Consider the following 20,929-nt stretch of genomic DNA (forward strand, 5'->3'; position numbering starts at 1 on the left):
TACCTTTGTCGGCAAACTGATCTTTGCTTTTTAATATACTGCCTAGGTTTGTCATAGCTTTCCTTCCAAGGAGCAATCATCTTTTAATTTCATGGCTACAGTTACTGTCCACAGTGATTTTGGAGCCCAGGAAAATGAAATCTGTTAATGTTTCTACTTTTTGCCCTTCTATTTGCCATGAAGTGATGGGACTAGATACCATAATCTTATTTAGTTTTTTGAATGTAGAGTTTAAGCCAGCTTTTTTCACTCTGCTCATTCACCATCATCAAGAAGCTCTTTACTTCCTCTTCACTTTTTGATGTTAAGAGTGGCATCATCTTCGTATCTGAGGTTATTGATGTTTCTCCCGGCAATCTTGATTCCAGCTGGTGATTCATCCAGCTCAGCATTTCACATGATATACTCTTTAAATGAGTTAAATAAGTAGGTTGACAGTATACAGCCTTGTCATACCCCTTTCCCAACTTTGAACCATTCAGTTGTTTCATGTAAGGCTCTAACTTTCTGCTTCTTGACCACATACAGGTTTCTCAGGAGACAGGTAAAGTGGTCTAGTATTCCCATTATTTTAAGAATTTTCAAGTTTGTTGTGATTGACACAGTCAGAGGCTTGAACATAGTCATTGAAACAGAAATAGATGTTTTTCTGGAATTTCCTGCTTTCTCTATGATCCAATGAATGTTGGCAATTTGATCTTTGGTTCCTCTGCCTTTCCTAAATCCTGCTTTTACATGTGAAAGTTCTTGGTTCGTGTACTGCGGAAGCCTAGCTTGAAGGATCTAGAGTATAACCTTACTAGCGTGTGAAATGAGTGGTATGGTAGTTGTATGGTAGTAACATTGTATAGTAGTTTAAACATTCTTTGGCATTGCCTTTCTTTGGGATTGGAATGAAGACTGACCTTTTCCAGTCCTCTGAGTTTTCCAAATTTGCTGACATACTGAGTTCAGCACTTGAACAGTATCATCTTTTAGGATTTGAAATAGCTCAGCTGGAATTCCATCTCCTCCACTGGCTTTGTTCATTTTGTTATTATGATGAAATTACGTTGAATAACTTGTGCATGTTTAACCATCCTTACATTCCAGAAGTAAATTCCACTTGACCATGATGAATAATCTTGTTAGTATGTTACTATGTTGGAGTTTTTTTTATTAGCATTTTGCTGAGGATTTTTATTTCAGTTCAGTTCAGTTCAGTCTCTCAGTGGTGTCTTGACTCTTCACGACCGCATGAACCGCAGCACACCAGGCCTCCCTGTCCATCACCAACTCCTGGAGTTTATCCAATCTCATGTCCATTGAGTCGGTGATGCCATCCAACCATTTCATCCTCTGTCGTCCCCTTCTCCGCCTGTCTTCATTCTTTCCCAATATCAGGGTCTTTTCCAGTGAGTCAGTTCTTCACATCAGGTGGCAAAAGTATTGGAGTTTAAGCTTCAACATCAGTCCTTCCAATGAACACCCAGGACTGATTTTCTTTAGGGTGGACTGGTTTTATCTCCTTGCAGTCCAAGGGACTCTCAAGAGTCTTCTGCAACACCACAGTTCAAAAGCATCAATTCTTCGGTGCTCAGCTTTCTTAATAGTCCAACTCTCATATCCATACATGACTACTGGAAAAACCCTGGCTTTGACTAGATGACCTCTGTTGGCAAAGTAACGTTTCTGCTTTTTAATATGCTGTCTAGGTTGGTCATAACTTCTCTTCCAAGGAGCAAGCGTCTTAATTTCATGGATTAATGAATTCATACATGGCTGGATGAAGCACAAGCTGGAATCAAGATTGCCGGGAGAAATATCAGTAACCTCAGATATGCAGATGACACCACCCTTATGATAAGGCAGAAATCGAAGAACTGAAGAGCCTCTTGATGACAGTGAAGGAGGAGAGTGAAAAAGTTGGCTTGAAGCTCAACATTCAGAAAACTAAGGTCATGGCATCCAGTCCCATCACTTCATGGCAGATAGATGGGGAAGCAATGAAAACAGGGACAGACTTTATTTTGGGGGGCTCCAAAATCACTGCAGATGGTGACTACAGTCATGAAATTAAAAGGTGCTTGCTCCTTGGAAGAAAAATTTTTAAATATACATGTTTTCAAGCCGTCTGGTCTGAGCTTTCCTTTCTTCAGATGTTTTGGTTACTAATTCAGTCTCCTTACTGTAGTGTTGGTTTGTTTGGTTTGTCCCTTTGCTTATCTATCTTTTAGTCTTGGTAAGCTGTATATTTCTAAAAATTTCTTAATTTCTTCTGTCCTTCCATTTGTGGTGTTCATAGTCTCTTAGGATCCTTTTTATTTCTGTGGTATAAGTTGTAATGTTTCCTCTTTTATTTCTGACTTTTGTTGAATCATGTTACTTTTTTCTTGTTAGTCTCAGTGAGGGTTTGTTGATTTTGATGCTCTTTAAAAAACCTTAATTACTTTTTTTTTGTTCTCTGTATCATTTATTTCTGCTCTAATCTTTATTATTTCCTTCCTCTATTAACTTTGGCTTTAATTTGTTATTTTTCAGTTCTTTGAAGTGTAAAGTTAGGTTGTTGATTTGAGATCTTTTTTAATGTAGATATTTATTACTATAAACTTCCCCCTTAGTACTGTACCGTTTACATTTAAAGTAGTTACTGATAGGAAAATACTCACTCCTGCCATTTAAAAATTTTTTTCTGTATGTCCTACAAATATTTGTTCACTCTTTTTCTCTCTTGTGTTTTATTGTTGTTATTGCTCTTTCTTTTGTAGCGGCATGCTTTAACTCCTTTTTGGGGGCATATTTTATAGATTTTTTTCATTGTGTTCATTATGAGGACTACATGAAACATAGTTACAAAATCTGTCTTGCACTGAGAACAGTTTAACTTAAATCACATAAAAAAATTCTGTTCCTTTACATCCTTACCCCACTTTGTTACCAGTGTCAAAAACACCATAAAAGCATAATAACTTTTAATGCTTCTATTTTTTAAATTCTATACTTAAATTAAAAGTGATTTTGCACCACCAGTACAGTATTACAGATTTCTGTATTTGTGTATTTACTTTTGTGACAGTCTTTATATTATCATATGCTGTGTATTGCTGTCTATTAACGTCTTTAATTTCAACTTGACAGACTTGGTTTAGCAGTTCTTGTAAGACAGGTCTTGTGATAACCTTCTGTACTTTTTATCTGAGAAGGTCTTTATTTCCCTTTCAGTTGTGGTGGACAGTTTTGGGGGATATAGTATTCTTGGTTTGCAGGTTTTTTCTTTTCTTTTTTTTTTTTTCTTTCTCCCGTGTACTGGGGTAGCTGTGCTGCCCTTAACAGGGCAGAGGTCACAGCCCCCGCCAGTTCCTGTGGCAGATGGAAAAAGCACCCGCCTGGGGCTGCGGCTGGGTGCAGAGTGAGTCTGCAGTTCTTTTAACACTTGGAATATATTATCCTACTCCCTTCTGACAGGTAATGTTTCTGTTGAGAAAACCCACTGATCTAGTGGGAGCTCCTTTATATGTAATGGTTCATGTTACTTTTGCAGCTTTCAAGATTAACTTACTTTTGACAAGTAGTTTATAGTGGGTCTTGATTTGGGCCTCTTTGGGTCCATCCTAGTTGAAGTTCCTGAGTTTCTTGAATCTGGATGTTCTTTTTTTCCCCTCAGATTTGAGAAGGTTTTGGCCACTATTTTTTCAGATAAGCTTTCCATCCACTCTGCCTTTTTCCTTCTGGAAATTCCATAGTGGAAATATTGGTCATCTTAGTGTTATCCTCTAAGTTCCCTTAGGATCTTTTAACTTTTCTTCATTCTTCTTTTGTTCTTGACTTGGTAATTTCAAATGGCAGTTTTTGAATTTGCTGTTTCTTTTTTCTGCCTGACTGAGCCTGTTGTTGATCCTCCTCTAGTGAATTTAGTTACATTCTTCAACTCTGTAATTTCTGTTTCTCTCATTTTTCCAGTTTCTTTCTCTCTGGTAATATTCTCATTTTGTTCATGCATTGTTTTCCTGATTTTGTTTAGTTATCTATTTGTATTCCCTTGTAGCATATTGGGGCTTCCCATATGTCACTAGTAGTAAAGAACCCACCTGCAAATTCAGGAGATATGAGAGACCTGGGTTCAATCCCTGGGTCAGGAACATCCCCTGAAGAAGGACGTGGCAACCCACTCCAGTATTTTTGCCTGGAGAATCCCATGGACAGAGGAGCCTGGCTGGCTACAGTCCATGGGATTGCAGAATCAGAAATGCCTGAAGCGACCTAGTACACACACTCACATGCACATAGCATATTGAATCTGTTTATTACCATTACTTGCAGTTCTTTTTTAGGTAATTCATATATCTCCATTTTATTAGAGTCAGTTTCTGGAGATTTACTTTGTTCTTTTGTTTGAGTCGTGTTTTCCCATTTCTTCATGTGCTTCTTTGGTGAATTGTCTGTTCAGTCTTTTGCCCATTTTTTAAAAAACATTTTTCTTTGTTTGGCTGCTCTGGGTCTTAATTGTGGAATGCAGGATCTTTTAAGTTGCAGTGGCAACTAAAAGGCGTGTGACCTCTTAGTTGCAGCATGTAGAATCTAGTTCCCCAATCAGGGATTGAACCAGGCCCGCTGTATTATTAGGGCAGTGTCTTAGACACCAAACCATCAGGGAAGCCCTTGCCCATTGTTTTAATTCTTATTATTGAATTTTGAGGGGTTTTAAAAGTTTGTTCTGTATATTTTTCAGGCATCTGACTTATAATTTTTTTCCTCAGAGTCAGTGGCTAGTCTTTTCATTTTGTTTACACTGTCTTTCAAAAAGAATTTTTTTAATTTTAAAGAAGTCCGTTTTAGCAAGTTGATTATTTGGAGGAGGGGGAGCCAATGTCATGAGTAAAAATCTTTATTTCACCAAATGTCACAAAAATTTTCTCCTAAAACTTCTGTAGTTTTATGTTTTCCATTTAGATTGATAATCCATTTTGTGTTAGTTTTTTAGTGAAGTCTGAGATACTGCTTTAAGTTCATTATTTTGCATGTGGGTATCCAGTTTTCCAACATTGCTTCTCGCCTCTGAACTGTTTTTGCATCATTATCATAGGTCATTTGACCATATCTGTTTTTGTCTCTTTCTGGGCAGTATCTTTTTCTCTTCCAGTGGTTAATCACCATGCATGTACCACCCTGTTTTTATTGCTGTAACTTAATATTAACTCTTAAAACCAGGTAGTATAAGTCCTTTCTTCTTTTTGAAATTGTTTGAGGTATTTTAGATGTCTGTGTTTCCACGTGACTCTGGTAACAGCCGGTGCTCACTGCAGCTCTCCTGTGGCTTATCTGAGTCTGTGTGTCGCTTGCGGAGCACCGACAGCGCTGCTCACCCCGTCTGTGATCGCGGCATGTCTCCCTTACGCGGGCTCTATGCTTCTGGCAGTGCTTTGTGACTTACGTTTGTGTGTCTTAGGACTTACTCGTAAATGTTTCATATTTGTCATGTTATTGTAAATGGTACTCTTTTTAAAATGTCAATTTCTGATGGTTTTGTTGCTAGTATTTTCATGTTCAATCTTGTATTCCCCTGTTTTGCTGTATTCACTTACTAGTTCCAATAACTTTTTAGGAAAAAAATCACATAGAAATTTTCTGCTTAGATGATTATGTCATCTGTGAATGTAGAGACACTTTTACTGTTTTTTCCCATCTGGACTTCTTTTATTTCTTTTGGTTGTTATTAGAATTTTCAGTTCAATATTGAATAAAAATAGTAAGACTAAACATTCTTCCTGATCTTTGATGTCTCACTATTAAGTATAACAGCAAGTATATTTTAGTAATGCTTTTTTATCCAGTTAATTCCTTTCTATTTATATATTAAACTTACCAGGAGTGGATGTTGGGTTTTGTCAAATGTTTTTCTCTGTGTTATTTGAAAAAAAATTATATATTTTTTCTTTTAGTTTCTTAACACAGTGAGCTACATTTATTTTTCAAATGTTAATACCAGTTTAGCATTCCAGAGATGAACCTCACATAGTCATATTTTATATATTACCCATTTTCTGTGTTGTTGTGTTTATTTTGTTAAGGTTTTTTTTTTTTTTGCAGATGTGTTCCTAAGCACTATCTATTGTTGTCAGCATAATGCTGATTCGTTGGGGTAACTTGTAATGTTTGTCCGTTTCATTTTTTGTATAGAAGTATTTGTTTCTATACCTTTGGGAACATTTACCAATAAAGCCATGTGATCCTGGAGTTTTCTTTGTAAGATGTTTATAACTACATATTTAATTCTTAAAATGAATATTTGGTTATTCAGGCTGTATCTTTATGCTTTAATAGGTTCAGTATTTTACCCATTTTAAGGAACCTGTCTTTTGCCTATGTTGCTGAATTTGTGGGTGTTAGTTGTTCACAATACTCACTATACTTTTTTTTTTAAAATATTTTTATTTATTTGTTGTGCTGTGCTTATTCTCTCTGTTGTGCCTGACTCTTTGCGACCTCATGGACTGTAGCCTGCCGGGCTCTTCTGTCCATAGGGATTCTCCAGGCAAGAATATGGAGTGCTCTCCTCCAGGGGAATCTTCCCAATCCAGGAATTGAACCCAGATCTCCCACTTTGCAGGCCGATTCTTTACCAGCTGAGCTACCAGGGAAGCACAGTCTGTGCTGGGTCTTAATTGTAGCATGTGCGACCTAGCTCACTACTAAGGATTGGACCTGGGCCCCTGTGTTGGGAGTAGGGAGTGTTAGCCATTAGACACCAGGAAAAGCCCTCTTATCCTTTTGACATCTGTAGAATCTATAGTGATACCACCTCTAATATTTTTGATATTGATAGTTTGTATTCCCTCTCTTTTTATTTTTCTTGTCAGCCTGATAGATTGCTTTTAATGATCATCTCTAAGAACCAACTTTGGTTTCCATGATTTTCTCTACTTTCCTGTTTTCTTTTTCTGTTTTTGATACCTGCTTTTTCCTTTCTTCTCTGTTTACTGTGGTGGGTTTCTTTCTTTTTTTTTTTTTTTTTTGTGGTGGGTTTCATTGTTCTCTTTCTTCTAGTTTTCTTAAAGTAGAGGCTGAAGTGACTGATTTGAGACCTTTATCCTTTCCAATAGAGGCAATTAGTAAAACAAAATTTCCACTGAGTAGTTCTTTGTTGTTTTTTAGTTGCTGGGTAGTTTCTTTGTTGTTTTTTAGTTGCTCAGTAGTATCTGACGAAGACCCCATGAACTGTAGCCCACCAGGCTCCTCTGTCCATGGCATTTTCCAGGCAAGGTTACTGCAGTGGGTTGCCATTCCCTCCTCCAGGGGATCTTCCCCACCCAGGGATCCATCAAACCTGCATCTCCTGCATTGCAGGCAGTTTCTTTACTGCTGAGCCACTGGGGAAATCTGAGTATTTCCTTAGGTTTTCCTAATTTTGATATACTGAACTTTCATTTCTCTTGTATTAAATGTATTTTCTAATTTCCATTGTGATTTCTTTCTTGATTCATTGTTTATTGAGAAGTGTGTCATTTAGTTTCCAAATACTTGGAAATATTTGAACATTTGAGTTATTTTTCCCCTTTGGGTTATTGCAGTTGAAGGTGTTTTAATCATTTGTTTAACTGTCTTTGTATGGACTGATTTCTGATGTTTAATTTATAGTTAAATATGTACTTTATATGATGTGAATCTTTTAAATTTTTAAATTTTTTTAATTTGTTTTTTTGAATCTTTTTAATTTTAATCAGTTTGATTTTACATCCCAGAATATAGTCTATTGGTAAATTTATCTTATGCATTTAAAAAATGTTTATTTTTTTGTTTGTGGAATGTTCCATAAGTATCAATTATGTCAAAGTGGCTGATAACCATGTTCAGTTCTTCTATGTAGTTATTGCTTTTCTGATCACTTGTTCTATCAGTTATTGAAAGGTGAATGTTGAAATCTAATATTTTCGTATTGTTGATTTCTCCTCTCAGTCCTCAATTTTTGCTTCATATATTTTGAAGATCTGTTTTTAAGTACCTAAACATTCAGGATTTTAATGTTTCTGTTCATGGATTGACTCATTTATAATTGTAAAATGACTCTCTTTATTCCCATTATATTCTTTGCTTTGAAATTTGCTGTTTATATAGCAAATCTGGGACTTTCTGGGGGCTTGGATGGTAAAGAATCTGCCTGCAATGCAGGAGACTTGGGCTTGACCCCAGGGTTGGGAAGATCCCATGGTGAAGGGATTGGCTATCCACTCTAGTATTCTTGCCGGGAGAATTCCATGGACAAAGGAGCCTGGCGGGCTATACTCCATTGTATCACAGAGTTGGACACGACTGAGTGACAAGCACACATATGACACATGCAGCAGATCTAGCTTTCTCATCTTTGCAGTTATTGCGGTATTTCTTTCCTCTATCCTTTTACTTCTAGTGTACTTATCTGTGGTTTTATATTTCATTCTTATAATCAAGTTACAGTTTTTTTCTAATCCAGTCTAGCAATGTCTGCTTTTTAATTGGGCTGTTTAATCATTTACAGTTCATATAATTGATATAGAAGTTGCTGAATTTAAATTTTGTGTCTTGGTTTTTGTTTTTTCTCTTTTTCTGTTCCGTCAATTTTCCTGTCTTCTTCTAGAAGAACTGAGTATTTTTGTGATTCTCCTTTATCTCCTTTGTTGATATATTAGCTTTGACTCTTTGTTGTTGTTTTAGTGTATGCTTTAGGAATTACACATCATAAACTTTATCACAGTGTACCATCAAGTAATATTGTACCACTTCAAATATGGTATAAGAATCTTACAACACTCTGCTTCCATTTTTCCTCTCCCAGAAATTCGTTTTTTTTTTTTTAACCTTTTATTCTTACATATTTTATGAACTCTTTAATATATTGTTAATATTCTTCCTTTAATAGTTAATTATCTTTAAAATTATTTTAAAACAAAAAATGTTATATTTACTTACATATTTATTATTTCCAATCTTTTATTCCTTTGCATAGATCCAGATTACTACTGGTATTATTTTCTTTTTACCTGAAGAATTTTAAAAAATACAGTTATATTGTGCTGGTCTATTAATGCAAGGGTTTTACAGAAAATTATCCTGTAACAGGATAGTGTATAGTATATATTTTAGGCTTTGGGAGCCATATAATCTATCACAACTACTCAAATATGTCATTGTGTCAGGAAAACAGACTTGGATAATATGTAAATGACTTGATATGGCTGAGTTGCATATAAAGTCTTATAAAAATAGTGGTTGATAGGTAAGAGGTGTCCTTTGCTAACTTCTATGTTATTGAATAATCTTTCAGCTTTTTTATTTTTGAAAAAGTCTATTTTATTTTTGTTTTAAAAAGATATTTCTGTGGATATAGAATTCTAGTTTGACAGTTTTTTTCTTTTGCTGCTTTAAAGATGTTACTCCACTCATTTCTGGCAAGAAATTTTCTTACTTTTAGTCACTGGTTTTATGTAACTTGAAAATAATGTTTTTATTGTTCTTGCTTTAGTATTTTATTTTAAGAATAAATCAAAATTTCTGTTCCTATTATCTTTCTGGTTATTTGGGTTCTTTCAAGTATTTGATATGAATCATGCTGCCTTGAACATTGTAGTACACATCTTTAGGTGACTTTATGCAGACATTTATTTGTAGTGGAATTGCTGGGCCATAGTTATTCTGGATCCTCAGTGACATTTGATATTATCAAATCCCTTTCGTTTTGGTCATTCCAGTGATGTCTAGTGATATTTACTTAGGATTATAATTTGTATTTAATCCTAATAAATACAAATCCTAATAAATACCTAATTAATACAAATATAATTTTTTTTCCTTGAAGACTAGTTAATCTGAATACCTTTTAGTGTATACAAAGTTTTAGAACATGGGAACCTACTTTCCGTTGTTTATGGATGCATAAAAGTCTCTGTGGGATTGCTAAACACCCAATTTTGGTAATTTCTGTTTCCTGGGACAGAGAAGGGTGGGGGAATATGTTGGATAGGAGGGTACACAGAGCCTCAATTTACAGCCTATTGGTAAACCAGAAATAGATACAGGAATTTCTAAAATGTTTCATTTCTTTAAAAAATTTAATTTTTTGTAAAATATGCATAATATAACATTTGCCATTCCTACCATTTTTAACTGTACACTTCATGACAATTTAGTACTTTTATGTGGTTATAGAACCATTACCATCACTCAAAAATTTTTTGAGAGGTCAGTTTGAGTGCTTGATTTAGCACTACTGGGTTTTATAAAGATTGTCAGAGAAGAAAATTTTATCTTTTGTTTCTAAAGCAAGTGTAAATTCATATCCAGAAAACATAAAAATTTGACTATTTAAAGTTTGAACAGGCTTCCAAGGGTAAGATTTTTCTTGTCATGTTGTAAGGCATTTATAATTTTAAAGAATTTTGTATCTGGAGGTACACTGATTTCAAATGAAAGTAAATGAATCACATTAATTCAGCAGTTATGTTTTGCATATATCTATATGTATAGCACTATTTTGCATTATGGTATGGGTAAGTCATAAATAATTCCAATAAATGGTTCTTAGTTGCTTTTGCCTTAATCATTTTATGATATAGCAGTAATATTTTTCAAAGCCATCTGTTTAAATGTTCACTAACATTACCTGTACAATTACCTTTCCATCTTCAGATTATGACTGTACCTAATGACCCGTATACCTTTCTGTCTTGTGGTGAAGATGGAACTGTTAGGTGGTTTGATACACGCATCAAAACTAGCTGTACAAAAGAAGATTGCAAAGATGTAAGAATCAAGTTTTTATATAAATAATGAAAAAAATTAAGATTAAAGTTGGACAGTAAGTTATCTCTGGGTTATGAGCTTATCAGTAAATTTAACATTTTTTTATTTTTAAAATCTTTAATAAATATGTATTTTAATTATAAAATAATTAAAATTGTTTTATAAATTTTAATTTTTTATTAAAAATTTTCTTAATTAGAATGTTGGTAGTGAAGTTAAGGAAGGTATATTAAACCAGGCAATTCAAATACATTTATGAAGATTTATATAATTGTTCAGTATAATACCATGGCATTGTAAAAACTTGAAGTATTTAATTTATGTATGGAGGCAGCTTTGGCTTTACCAGTAGCACTGATAAAAGCATATAGTAATTTGATGTCTTCTCTTTATTTTTACCCTGTCCTATAATCCAAGATTTATTTATATATCTTTTGTTTTAGACAGGTTCCAATTTATCAACATGTTCATTGTTGATTTACCTCATTTCTCTAAACATAGAGCTTCACTGTCAATTTTGTATTTTGGGGGGGAGTTGAATAAGAAGGGGGAGTTGAATAAGAAGTGGATTTATTTAGAGTGTGGGCCGTGTCAGAAGCTGAGAGTGGCCTTAGTTTTATATTTTTTAAAATGGTATTTTAAACTTGAAAAACACCTGTGAAATCAGTCAGTCTAAGGCCCCAGACTACTAACCCTAAATGTCACTCAGAGACAGTAGCTTTTGTCTTGGATCATTTTGGAGTTGTAAATGAAATAAGAAAATACTGCCAACCTATGGCTGAGATGTATGGCAGAAACCAATCCAATACTGTAAAACAGTTATCTTCCAATTAGAAAGATTTTTAAAGTATTCTAAATACATTTTTCTTGACAGTTACCAAAAATAAAAAAATTATTAGTAACCAGGTTGTTAGTAACTCAGTCGTGTCTGACTCTTTGTGACCCTATGGACTGTAGCCCACCCTCCAGGATCCTCTGTCCATGGGATTTTCCAGGCAGGAATCCTGGAGTGGGTTGCCATAATCAGGTTGAGTGTTCACTAATGAAACTAGTTATTGTTGTTAACATGCCTTAGGAGAAGAGATTATTTTATACTTCAAAACAGAGAAGAAAAAGAAAAAATAGAAATAAAAAATTTTTATCAGTTTTTGTGTTGTATATATGTGTATACACATACAATTAGGAGTATTGAACTGAAGGCAGAAATAAGTTTGAAATAAGTCGGTTGTTTATGAGGGGCATTTAGTATACCTGTTTTTTGTTAAATAATAAGTTCTAAAATTTGTTAAGTCAGATTCTTTTAAGCAGTATTGTACAGTGTAGTTGGAGTTAATTTTGCTTTTATAATCAGAAACTTTGTTGTAAAACTAAAGAATAAATAAAACTAATAAGGGCTTCCCTGGTGGCTCAGTGGTAAAGAATCCACCTGACAATATGTGGAAATGTGAGTTCAATCCCTGGGTCCGGGAGATCCCCTGGAGGAGGAAATGGTAACTCATTCACTTATTCTTGCCTGGGAAGTCCCATGAACAGAGGAGCCTGGTGGGCTACAGTCCATGGGATTGCAAAAGAGTCAGACACTGCTTAGTGACTAAAACAGCAACAGTAAAATATTGTTGTATTTTTCCTCAGTAATCCTTCTGAAGTCTTTATATGTAAAAGTGAATAGATACAGTATAAAAAAAGCAGCTAAGTAGGGTAATTCTTAAGTACTAACGATTTAGAATGATGAATGGAATTTGATGAATACGTTCTTTGTAATAGGAATAAAGTTCTGAGGTCAATAATTAAATACATAAAACAGCATAGCTGTAACTTAAAAACTTGACTTTTCTGAGAGGAGTGAGGGATTAGCCTATAGACAAAAGAGTATATTAACAGAATACCTTAAGACTTTATCTTTGGGATGATAGCCCTTACATTTTCTAATGCTTGTGTAGAGAGAAGTAGTGACATTATCATAAAGCCTGTCTTTGACATAGTTTGTATATATGTGTGTACATACTTTGTTTTTGAACTGGTGAGGAGGATGGTTTTATAAGGTCATGCTATTTTAAAATCAGGTCATGATACTTTTGTTATATTTTAATAACTAATTAAAATTAAGATATCATGAGTACCATATAAATAATCAATATACTTATCATAGACAAAGGTGGATTATACCTCCACCTCCATCTTTACTGTCCAGTGGACCAATAATAGCAGGCATTTTTAATAATATTAATGTAATGATATATTACATAGGAAATATTTGTATTTTCTAGTATTTCTAATTATAATGTTCATTTTATTCTTGAGTATGGGAATATTTTGGAAGCATGTTGTTTTTTCTGCTTCATTTGTCATACTGGCTGAATTAGGATTTTCTGAGACAGATTTTCTTCTAATTGAAGGGAAAATGTTTTAAGTAGATTATTATCTGTTGTAAAACTTACGTAACTAATATTCTTTTATCTCTTGTAGGATATTTTAATTAATTGCCGACGTGCTGCCACATCTGTAGCTATTTGTCCACCAATACCATATTATCTTGCTGTTGGTTGTTCTGATAGCTCAGTACGTATATATGATCGGCGAATGCTGGGCACAAGAGCTACAGGTAAGAAGACATATATTAGAGAAAATATGAGACTGTATCAATTCAAAGGATACATCTTTATGACCTGTTATGATTTTAAAATTTCTTTAGTTTGACATAAAATTCAATATATAGAACTTACTTAAATACTATGGATTATTATAAAAAATAGCATTTCACCAAGTTTTTATGACCCCATCAAGGTGATGCTTTTGCAGTTTATCACTTTAGAATGTTGTAGCACTTCATGTATTAGTTTCCTGGAGCTGTCATAACAAATTATTATAAATTCAGTTCAGTTCAGTTCAGTCACTCAGTCATGTCCGACTGTTTGCGACGCCTTGAGCCGCAGCACGCCAGGCCTCCCTGTCTATCACCAACTCCCAAAGTCTACCCAAACCCATGTCCATTGAGTCAGTGATGCCATCCAACCATCTCATCCTCTGTCGCCCCCTTCTCCTCCTGCCTTCAATCTTTCCCAGCATCAGGATCTTTTCAAATGAGTCAGCTCTTTGCATCAGGTGGCCAAAGTATTGGAGTTTCAGCTTCAGCATCAGTCCTTCCAATGAACACCCAGGACTGATCTCCTTTAGGATGGACTGGTTGGATCTCCTTGCAGTCCAAGGGACTCTCAAGAGTCTCCAACACCATAGTTCAAAAGCATCAATTCTTTGGCACTCAGCTTTCTTTATAGTACAACTACAACACTCACATCCATACATGACTACTGGAAAAACCATAGCCTTGACTAGACGAACCTTGTTGGCAAAGTAATGTCTCTGCTTTTTCATATGCTGTCTAGGTTGGTTATAACTTTTCTTCCAAGGAGTAAGCGTCTTTTAATTTCATGGCTGCAGTCACCATCTGCAGTGATTTTGGAGCCCAGAAAAATAAAGTCAGCCATTGTTTCCACTGTTTCCCCATCTATTTGCCATGAAGTGATGGGATCAGATGCCATGATCTTAGTTTTCTGAATGTTGAGCTTTAAACTAACTTTTTCACTCTCCCTTTTCACTTTCATCAAGAGACTCTTTAGTTCTTCTTCACTTTCTGCCATAAGGGTGGTGTCATCTGCATATCTGAGGTTATTGATATTTCTCCCGGCAATCTTGATTCCAGCCTGTGCTTCTTCCAGCCCAGCGTTTCTCATGATGTACTCTGCATATAAGTTAAATAAACAGGGTGACAATATACAGCCTTGACGTACTCCTTTTCCTATTTGGAATCAGTCTGTTGTTCCATGTCTAGTTCTAACTATTGCTTCCTGACCTGCATATAGGTTTCTCAAGAGGCAGGTTAGGTGGTCTGGTATTCCCATCTCTTTCAGAATTTTGCACAGTTTATTGTGATCCACACAGTTAAAGGCTTTGTCTTAGTCATTAAAGCAGAAATAGATGTTTTTTTGGAACTCTCTTTCTTTTTTGATGATCCAGCGGATGTTGGCAATTTGATCTCTGGTTCCTCTTCCTTTTCTAAAACCAGCTTGAGCGTCTGGAGGTTCAAGTTTCATGTACTGTTGAAGCCTGGCTTGGAGAATTTTGAGCATTACTTTACTAGCGTGTGAGATGAGTGCAATTGTGCGGTAGTTTGAGCATTCTTTGACATTGCCTTTCTTTGGGATTGGAATGAAAGCTGACCTTTTCCAGTCCTGTGGCCCCTGCAGAATTTTCCAAATTTGTTGGCGTATTGAGTCGAGCACTTTCACAACATCATCTTTCAGGATTTGAAATAGCTCAACTGGAATTGCTGGGTGACTTAAAATAACAAATTTATTCTCTCATATGTCTGGAGGCTTAATGTCTGAAATCAAGGTTTGCAGAGTGGTTTTCTGTTGGAGGCTGTCTGGAAGAATCTTTTGCCTGCTTTTTTCTTATATTCTGGAGGTTGCTGACACTCTTTAGCATCCCTTAGCCTTTAAATGTATCTGTTGAATTTCTGCTTCCATCTTGACGTGCCATTTTCTCCTGTGTGTACCTCTGTCTACATTTCCCCCCTCATAAGGACACTAGTTAAGTTGTATACCACTATGACCTCATCTTGATAATTATTGCATCTACAAAGACCTTTTTTCTAAACAAGGTCGCATTCTGTGGTTCTTGGTATACATACGTTTTCAGGGGACACACTTCAGCCCACAACATTTGGCTCTCCTGGTTTTTGTTTGCCGTCTTTTCAATCAGTAGTAAGCGTGGTGGGGAGAAAAGTTTAGGAAAGAACAGTGACTTGGGTGTGTATTAATGTATGTCATATGTTCATGCCTACTTCAGAGCCTAGCTTGTTATTGTTCAGTTGCTAAGTTGAGTCCAACTCTTTGTGACCCCGTGGGTTGCAGCACACCAGGCTTCTCTGCCCTCCACTGTCTCCTGGCATTCGCGCAAACTCTTGTCCATCAAGTTGGTAATGCTATCTAATCATCTCATGTAGCCTAGCTAAAGTACTGTAAATGGTGCTGCAGTACTGAATTTGAATTTGCATTAAACTCTTTATTTGTTCCTCCTTTGCTTTGAGATCAAACCACTTCTGAAATATTCACTTCAAAGCCAACTTCTGTTAGGAAGGTCAAAATTTTCTGCCAAGGAATGTCAAGATTTCCTCTTTTTCACAGATACACACCCCGTGTATACATAAAGATTTATAAATAAAAATAAAAGTGGACTTGATCATAAATTAACAGTGTTTATCTCAATGTCAGTTTATGTCCAGTGAAAGTGGACATACAATATTGAAATGGGAAAACTAGAGGGCACCGTTTTTCATTTTTGCACTATGATTGAGAAGTCTTATCTATTTGAATAGACATATTTAATGGGAACGGTAGTGATATAATATGAAACTGTAGGCCCAACTATCATTTCTCAGTGGATGAGACATGATTGCTCTTTTGGGCAAGGCAAAACCTCAGAGTGCAAGATAATGCAGCTTTGTGTAAATTTAGCATTTCTGGGCCTGCAAAGCACCAAGTGCCAACTGTACCTCTCCCTGTCATATTGCATTATATTGATGGCCGTCAAAATTAATTAAAATTAAAGTGATATTCCCACTCTGTTATTTTATAAGAGGAGAATTTCACAGCAGTATAAAATCTTTTAATGATATAAAGTAAAAGATAAATCTTATTAAAAAGATACTATACTGTTTTATCTAGTATATTAGTAAATGTCAACTTTCTGATTTACCTTATGAAAATTATATTATCTTAATTTGGAGAATTTTAAGAGATGATTTAGTATGACTAATCCTCTAATCATAGATCATTTAAAATGATTAAATAGCTAATATTTTGGAAAAAAACCACATTGACTTAATCTGGAATTCTAGAAAATCATGAATTCTTTTTGGAAGATAATATAACCTTTATGCTGTATTCTTTTTCATTTTGTTACAAAATCTGACTGTTGATAACAGAGTCTTTTCCAGAAATAGAATATGATGGCTTGGATTTACTTTGCTACATTAAATACATATCTTATAATTCAGATGAGTTTTTCAAGTGTTTTTCTTGAAAAACATTATAAATTTTAAACAATTTCTTTTTCCTTATTAGGGAATTATGCAGGCCGAGGAACTACTGGAATGGTTGCTCGTTTTATCCCTTCCCATCTTAATAATAAGTCATGCAGGGTGACATCTCTGTGTTACAGTGAAGATGGTCAAGAGATTCTTGTTAGTTACTCTTCAGACTATATATATCTTTTTGACCCGAAAGATGATACAGCACGAGAACTTAAAACTCCTTCTGCAGAAGAGAGAAGAGAAGAGGTAAATTTCCTCAAAACTATGTTCTTTTATTCGATTCAGAAAATATTAACTCAGTAACTCTTGGGGCATTAATTCAGTAACTACTAAATTTGAAGCCTTAAGGGCTTCAAAAAATAGTTTGTTTTCACGGCATTTACAGTCTGTGGAGCAAAGACATGAAACATGCATGAAAGAATGGGAGTAATAAATTAGGAAAAGGTACCCGATGAAAGTATTGTATAATATTTTAAAGAGTAAATGTCTAATAGCAAAATGTTTCTCCATGTTTATGAATGTATAGCAGCACCAAGAAAGAGTAACAGTTCTGATAGTTGCAGAAAAGGTAATTAAAATAATAAAAAAAAAAATGTGATGTATAAGCTTCCAAGAGACTTAATGTTTATATTCATGCAAAAATATTTACTATTCACATGTGGATAGCCCTCCTTCCTCTCTTCGGATTCTGTCTTGTTCACAATTATGAGCGAGTGGCATGTATTATTATCTGTAGGTACATTTTATAAAATACACATGAGTGAGTGAGAAAAGGTAAGTTAAAATGTGTCTACATTCACACACAACACAACACATATACAGAATCAGGAGAAGAGGAGCTTACTGTCTACATATGAATAGTAAATGGTAATAGGTGAAACTCCTGTTGGTACATGTATATAAACATTTTGTGCCTTGGAAGTTGATACATTACATTTTATATACATATACATATGTATATGTATCTGTATACATACCTATATCTAGCAGGCTCTGGGAGTTGGTGATGGACAGGGAAGCCTGGCGTGCTGCAGTTCATGGGGTTGCAAAGAGTTGGACACAAATGAATGACTGAACTGAACTGAACTGAACTGGTATCTGTACATACCCTTTTCTTCATCAATTTCTAGATACAGATATATTATGTTTTGAAAGATAGGTGAAAGAATTACTGTTCCTAAAATGACTTTAAAATAGTCAGTCATTTTCTTATGAAAAGCAGACACCAGAAATAATACGTCATTGACAGTATACAGCAGTAGAATAATGTTTGCCTCTTAAGCTTCTTTCGCCTTGTATTTTTCACTTTGGGTTTTTTTGGTGTTTTTTTTTTTTACATGTCCTGTGTTTAACCACTCTATTCTTTGGATTGTTAATGTCTTTTGAAGTAAACCATTGCTTTTTATTAATTATCAGTGACTGTTAAGTATTGGTTCACCTCTTACTAATAAATACATTTTATTTTATTTTATTTTCCTTTATTTATTTATTTATTGTTTCAGTGGGTTTTGTCATACATTGATATGAATCAGCCATAGAGTTACACGTATTCCCCATCCCGATCCCCCCTCCCACCTCCCTCTCCACCCGATTCCCCCGGGTCCTCCCAGTGCACCAGGCCCGAGCACTTGTCTCATGCATCCCACCTGGGCTGGTGATCTGTTTCACCATAGATAATATACATGCTGTTCTTTCGAAACATCCCACCCTCACCTTCTCCCACAGAGTTCAAAAGTCTGTTCTGTACATCTGTGTCTCTTTTTCTGTTTTGCATATAGAGTTGTCGTTACCATCTTTCTAAATTCCATATATATGTGTTAGTATGCTGTAATGTTCTTTATCTTTCTGGCTTACTTCACTCTGTATAAGGGGCTTCAGCTTCATCCATCTCATTAGGACTGGTTCAAATGAATTCTTTTTAATGGCTGAGTAATATTCCATGGTGTATATGTACCACAGCTTCCTTATCCATTCATCTGCTGATGGGCATCTAGGTTGCTTCCATGTCCTGGCTATTATAAACAGTGCTGCGATGAACATTGGGGTGCACGTGTCTCTTTCAGATCTGGTTTCCTCAGTGTGTATGCCCAGAAGTTGGGATTACTGGGTCATATGGCAGTTCTATTTCCAGTTTTTTAAGAAATCTCCACACTGTTTTCCATAGCGGCTGTACTAGTTTGCATTCCCACCAACAGTGTAAGAGGGTTCCCTTTTCTCCACACCCTCTCCAGCATAATAAATACATTTTAAAGGTACTAAAGAATGACAATGATTTTGTAATTCCTGAATTATTTTGTAATTTCCTAGAGATGGAAAACTAAATCCATTTCTTATATTTGCAGGTTGACAGGGCTATAAAACAAAAAATCAAGATTACTTGTGGCACTGTATTTAACTGAATTAAGAAATGTATGAAGAGAGTATGTTGCTAATGAAAGTTATTTTTGAGATTGAAAATGTGAAATCTGTTCTGTTGTTACTATGTAATTTCCTCTTGAAAGACTGAACTTTAGTAATGTTACAGTCAAACTGTGTGACTGTTGTTACATAATGAAAGAGTTGGAAATGCAGAAACATTTTAAGCAAGCCAACTAGATTTTATGCCATAGAAAACTTAGCCAAAGGATGTTTATATAATCAGAGTGAATGAGGCTGAGTCATGAGTAGTTGTTTTTTTTAACATGTTTTTCTCAATGTTCTTTGTTGAATTAACTAAATTAAGAAAAATAATTCTGGAAATGGATTAAAAGTATAAAAATTATGCTTATTGTAATAAATGAAATAATTTACAGGTCTGTCTAGGAAAAGAAATTAATAAACTGTCTTCCTCTTAATATAACCATCTTTTCTTTTCAGTGTTTTATGTTAAATTCTTTGTAGTAATGTTCAGACAAGCTCTTCTCAGCTCACCAAATAATTATTTGGTATCTACTGTATGATAGTACAGTAAACTTGAGAAATCTACTAAACTTGAGAAAATCAAGGCTGACTGTTACAAAGATACGACCTGTCATTCAGCAGTTTGCAAATAAATAGATAAAAGAGTAAGATTTATAAACAAATTGTGAAAGTTAAAATAACAATTATATGTAAGAATTAATGTTCCATATAAGTAGACCAAAGACAGAATAATTGTATTTAATTTCGAGCATAAGAAACTGTTGAGCAGGTTTTTAAAGTATGAATAAAAGTTAAATATATGATTTTTTTCTTGTGTTTTCATATTTTTATATTTTCTTAATTTGTAGGGGTCTCTTTTCCATATTATTTCCTTTGAGTGAGTGAAAGTTGCTCAGTCGTGTCGTGTCCAACTCTTTGCAACCCTATGGACTGACTATACAGTCCATGGAATTCTCCAGGCCAGAATACTATAGTGGGTAGCCTTTTCCTTCTGCAGGATTATTTCCTATATCCTCTAGTAATTTTTCTTTTGCTCCTGTTCCCGTTTTTTTGGCCATGTTGCACAGCATGTGGGGTCTCAGTTCCCCACCAGGGACTGAATCCTGGCTCTCACAGTGAAAGCATGGAGTCCTAGCCACTGGACCACCAGGGAGTTCATGTTCCCCTTCTTTATTTACCATATTCTTTTGTCTTATTCAAATTTTTTTCCCACTTCTCCTTTTATTTTGGTATTCCTGTTTTCTTTTTATTGCCTTTTCTTTCTTCTTTTCTTTTTTTCTCATATCTTTTTGACGTTTTTTTCCCCACCTACCTAGCACATTATTGGATTGCTTTGTTGAATCCAATCTCTCATTTTCTCCTGGTCCTCATGATTTATCCCTGAAAGTTTTACACATGTCCTCAGCTTTTCGAAAGTTTGCTTCTGTATCACTTTGCTTTTACTGAAGACCTGCATCAGTACCTGATTTCACTGACTAAAAATTCCAAAGAGGATTTTCACTTTTACAGAAAAGAAAGGTAAAAAGTGAAAATAGCACCTAGTGATTGTTTGCAGTGCGCACCCTGAGCAGCAAGTGCTACCACCACACTCCTTCCCAGGGAACTACACGTGGCATCTCAGTGTCAAGCTGCCCTGGCTTTGAATTGTGTTTATATCTCAGCATTAAGCTCTGTAGTATTGAA

General features: G+C 35.0%; 1 protein-coding gene and 1 non-coding gene across 5 annotated transcripts in view; one reads left to right on the plus strand and one right to left on the minus strand.

Moving 5' to 3' along the window:
• DCAF6 (DDB1 and CUL4 associated factor 6) overlaps window positions 1-20,929 on the plus strand; it is a 182,504-nt gene that overhangs the window by 72,565 nt on the left and 89,010 nt on the right. For all 4 annotated transcript variants that reach the window (XM_061120187.1, XM_061120188.1, XM_061120189.1 and 1 more), the window contains 3 exons: window positions 10,639-10,752; window positions 13,219-13,354; window positions 16,878-17,092. In XM_061120187.1, the coding sequence (XP_060976170.1) occupies window positions 10,639-10,752; window positions 13,219-13,354; window positions 16,878-17,092 (465 nt within the window). The remainder of the gene's footprint in view (window positions 1-10,638; window positions 10,753-13,218; window positions 13,355-16,877; window positions 17,093-20,929) is intronic.
• LOC133041869 (small nucleolar RNA SNORA77) lies at window positions 3,277-3,398 on the minus strand. Its single transcript, XR_009689421.1, has one exon. It is a non-coding gene; the product is annotated as a small nucleolar RNA SNORA77 (small nucleolar RNA).

The sequence above is a fragment of the Dama dama genome, chromosome 20 (genome assembly GCF_033118175.1).
Source record: "Dama dama isolate Ldn47 chromosome 20, ASM3311817v1, whole genome shotgun sequence".
Classification (NCBI taxonomy): domain Eukaryota; kingdom Metazoa; phylum Chordata; class Mammalia; order Artiodactyla; family Cervidae; genus Dama; species Dama dama.